The sequence below is a fragment of the Bos taurus genome, chromosome 8 (genome assembly GCF_002263795.3).
Source record: "Bos taurus isolate L1 Dominette 01449 registration number 42190680 breed Hereford chromosome 8, ARS-UCD2.0, whole genome shotgun sequence".
NCBI classification, from domain to species: domain Eukaryota; kingdom Metazoa; phylum Chordata; class Mammalia; order Artiodactyla; family Bovidae; genus Bos; species Bos taurus.
Genome location: NC_037335.1, coordinates 60,180,739 through 60,183,442, shown reverse-complemented (window position 1 = coordinate 60,183,442; position 2,704 = coordinate 60,180,739). Strand labels below are relative to the sequence as shown.

The 2,704-nt window shown below is 51.0% G+C and overlaps 1 protein-coding gene across 1 annotated transcript; it reads left to right on the top strand.

The window, feature by feature from the left end:
- Positions 1–1,495: 1,495 nt before the first annotated feature.
- OR13E12 (olfactory receptor family 13 subfamily E member 12) lies at positions 1,496–2,503 on the top strand. Its single transcript, XM_003586400.3, has one exon. It carries the CDS (start codon positions 1,529–1,531, stop codon positions 2,501–2,503), a length of 975 nt encoding a protein of 324 aa, XP_003586448.2. The 5' UTR covers positions 1,496–1,528.
- The last annotated feature ends 201 nt before the right edge of the window (positions 2,504–2,704 follow it).

Here is a 2,704-nt window from a genome sequence, read left to right as displayed (position 1 = left end):
TTGGAAGCATTCACAGTATGAGGTGCCTGGACAAAGTAGACAGAGTCTGCTCTCAGGAGTGACAGAGGAGCCAGGTGTGCAGCACAAGAACGGGGAGGGTGGCCAAGGGCTGTGGGAGGAAGAAGGGAGCAGGCAACTGTGCAGGGGGCAGGTGGGAGACAAGGAGAGAGGAGCTGGGCTCTGAAGAGGACAAGAAGCATCCCCCTAGTGGGGAGGAGAGGGAGGACAAGCCCTCAAAAGGGAACTTCTTGGGCAAAGGTATAGCTCTGGGGACAGACATGGTTTATTTAGGAAGAGTAAGCTCACTGGCTGATATGAACGATAGATGCAATTCTACAGGAAGAATGAGAGGGAGGGAACCATTGCTGAACGACAGAGAGGACTCTAACGTTGTCACAGGACATTGGCCTCACGTCCATCAAGGAGTGAAGAGATGGAGGGAGGGATGATTTGATCTTCTGACAAGTTAAAGTTCACTATCAGCTCCTATTTATCCCTAAGAGCAGGGGGTCACCTGGGCCACAAGACAGCTCTCCATCTAACACTTGACACTTGGCTCCCTCCAGACACTGGCATTTCCCAAGGGGCTGAGACCAGCTCATAAGAGACATGGAGGCTCCTGGGCAAAGACTGTGGCCGCTTCCCACCCTCCCTTTATAGAGCGGGTCAGTGACCCAGGACACCTCTGCCAGACTAGAACCTGCATTTCCCTCCTCTGTAATATTATTGTTAATATCATTTATTCTAAAAAGCTATATGGAGGCCAAGAAGAGACTCAAATGGCTTTTATGACTAGAGTTAAATGTTGTGACCTGTGGCTCTATTGGGATAAGTATGTTTTTGTATATTCTTTTAAAAATCAATGCATGGTCTCTGATCTTAATGAGAGACACCTGAATAAGGCTTGTACATCCTATACAGTAGAAATGTTCAACCTTTATGCCCAAAGGAATGAGGTGACCATCATTCATCACCCACCTGCCTTCCCAAGCTCATCCCACTTAATTTGAGAAAGAGGAGCAGCACTTGTTATAATTGTGGCATCTTTTGTTCACTTAGTTTTCTTACTGCTATAGCCCAGCACCTAAACACCCTGCACAGGGTAGGCACTGTCAAATCCTCAGTAAGTGAATGAATCTGAAATCCTATGGGCATCATTCAGCCATATGAAGTCATAACCTAGAAAACGTGCTTCCTCTTAATAACCAAGAACACTGCAGATTCAAAGAGCTCAAGAAACAACAATTTATTCTCTTGTCTCCCCTAGGTCAGCCTGGGGAGAAGAGAGAAGAGCTTAGGAGATTAGAATGGACCCGATCTCCTGTAAGTTACACCAGAACGACAGAACTGAGGGGGCTTGCTTACAGACCTGACGTCCACTCTCTCATTATACTGATGGTGAACCTGAGTTCCAGAGGTGGGGCTGACCCGCCCCAGGTCACACATCCATGTTGCTTGGCTCCCAGGCCCATTGGTGCTTAACCAACACCTTCATGGTGCAGATGGGAAAAGAGGGAGAACGAGACGGATGGAGAGTGAGATGAATGGGGCAAAGCAGACGGCCGAAACAGAGTTTGTCCTGGTGGGGCTACACGACCACTACGACCTAGAGATGGTCCTGTTTGTGCTCTGCCTGGGCATCCACTCCGCGAATGTGCTGGGGAACACCCTCCTCATCGGGCTGAACATGCTGGACCCCCACCTGCACACCCCCATGTACTTCTTCCTCAGCAACCTCGCCCTCATGGACATCTCTGGCACATCCGTTTTCCTGCCTCTCATGCTGGTCAACTTCCTGGAAACCCAGAGCACCATCTCCTTCCCTGGCTGTGCCCTGCAGATGTACCTGACCCTGGCGCTGGGCACCACGGAGTGCGTGCTCTTGGCCATGATGGCGTGTGACCGGTATGTGGCCATCTGCCAGCCTCTTCCCTACTCAGAGCTCATGAGCTGGCACACGTGCATGTGGATGGCGACCCTGAGCTGGGGGGAGGGCTTTGCCAACTCCCTTCTCCATTCCATTCTCACCTGGAGCCTCCCCTTCTGTGGCCACAATATCATCAACCACTTCTTCTGTGAAATCTTGGCAGTGCTGAAACTAGCCTGTGGGGACATCTCTCTCAATGCACTGCTATTAACGGTGTCTTCAGCTGTTGTGACACTGCCCCCACTGCTGCTCATCTTCCTGTCCTACGTGTTCATCCTCACTGCCCTCCTGTGGGTGCCCTCTGCTGCCGGCGGGCACAAAGCCTTCTCTACCTGCTCTGCCCACCTCACAGTGGTAGTGATTTACTATGGGACTATCTCCTTCATGTATTTCAAGCCCAAGGCCAAGGACCTCTACTTGAATAAGCTTCTTGCATTTTTCTACGGGGTCGTGACCCCGTCGCTGAACCCCATCATCTACAGCCTAAGGAATGCAGAGGTGAAAGCTGCTGCCGTAGCTCTGCTGAGCGGAGATCTCCTCTCCAGGAAGATGGCCCGCTTTCCTGTTGTTCTCTAAGACCGTCATGCAGGTGTGTGTGTGCTGAGTCACTTTAGTCCTGTCCAAATCTTTGGGAACCTATGGACTCTAGTCTTCCAGGCTTCTTTGTCCATGGCATTCTTCAGGCAAGAATACTCGAGTGGGTTGCGAGGTCCTCTTCCAGGGGATCTTCCCGACCCAGGTATCGAACCAAGGTCTCTTATGTCTCCTGTATTGGCA

Bases quoted from the DNA above. Each gene is read 5' to 3' on its own strand.
- OR13E12 (XM_003586400.3), top strand. From the start codon at position 1,529: ATGGAGAGTGAGATGAATGGGGCAAAGCAGACGGCCGAAACAGAGTTT.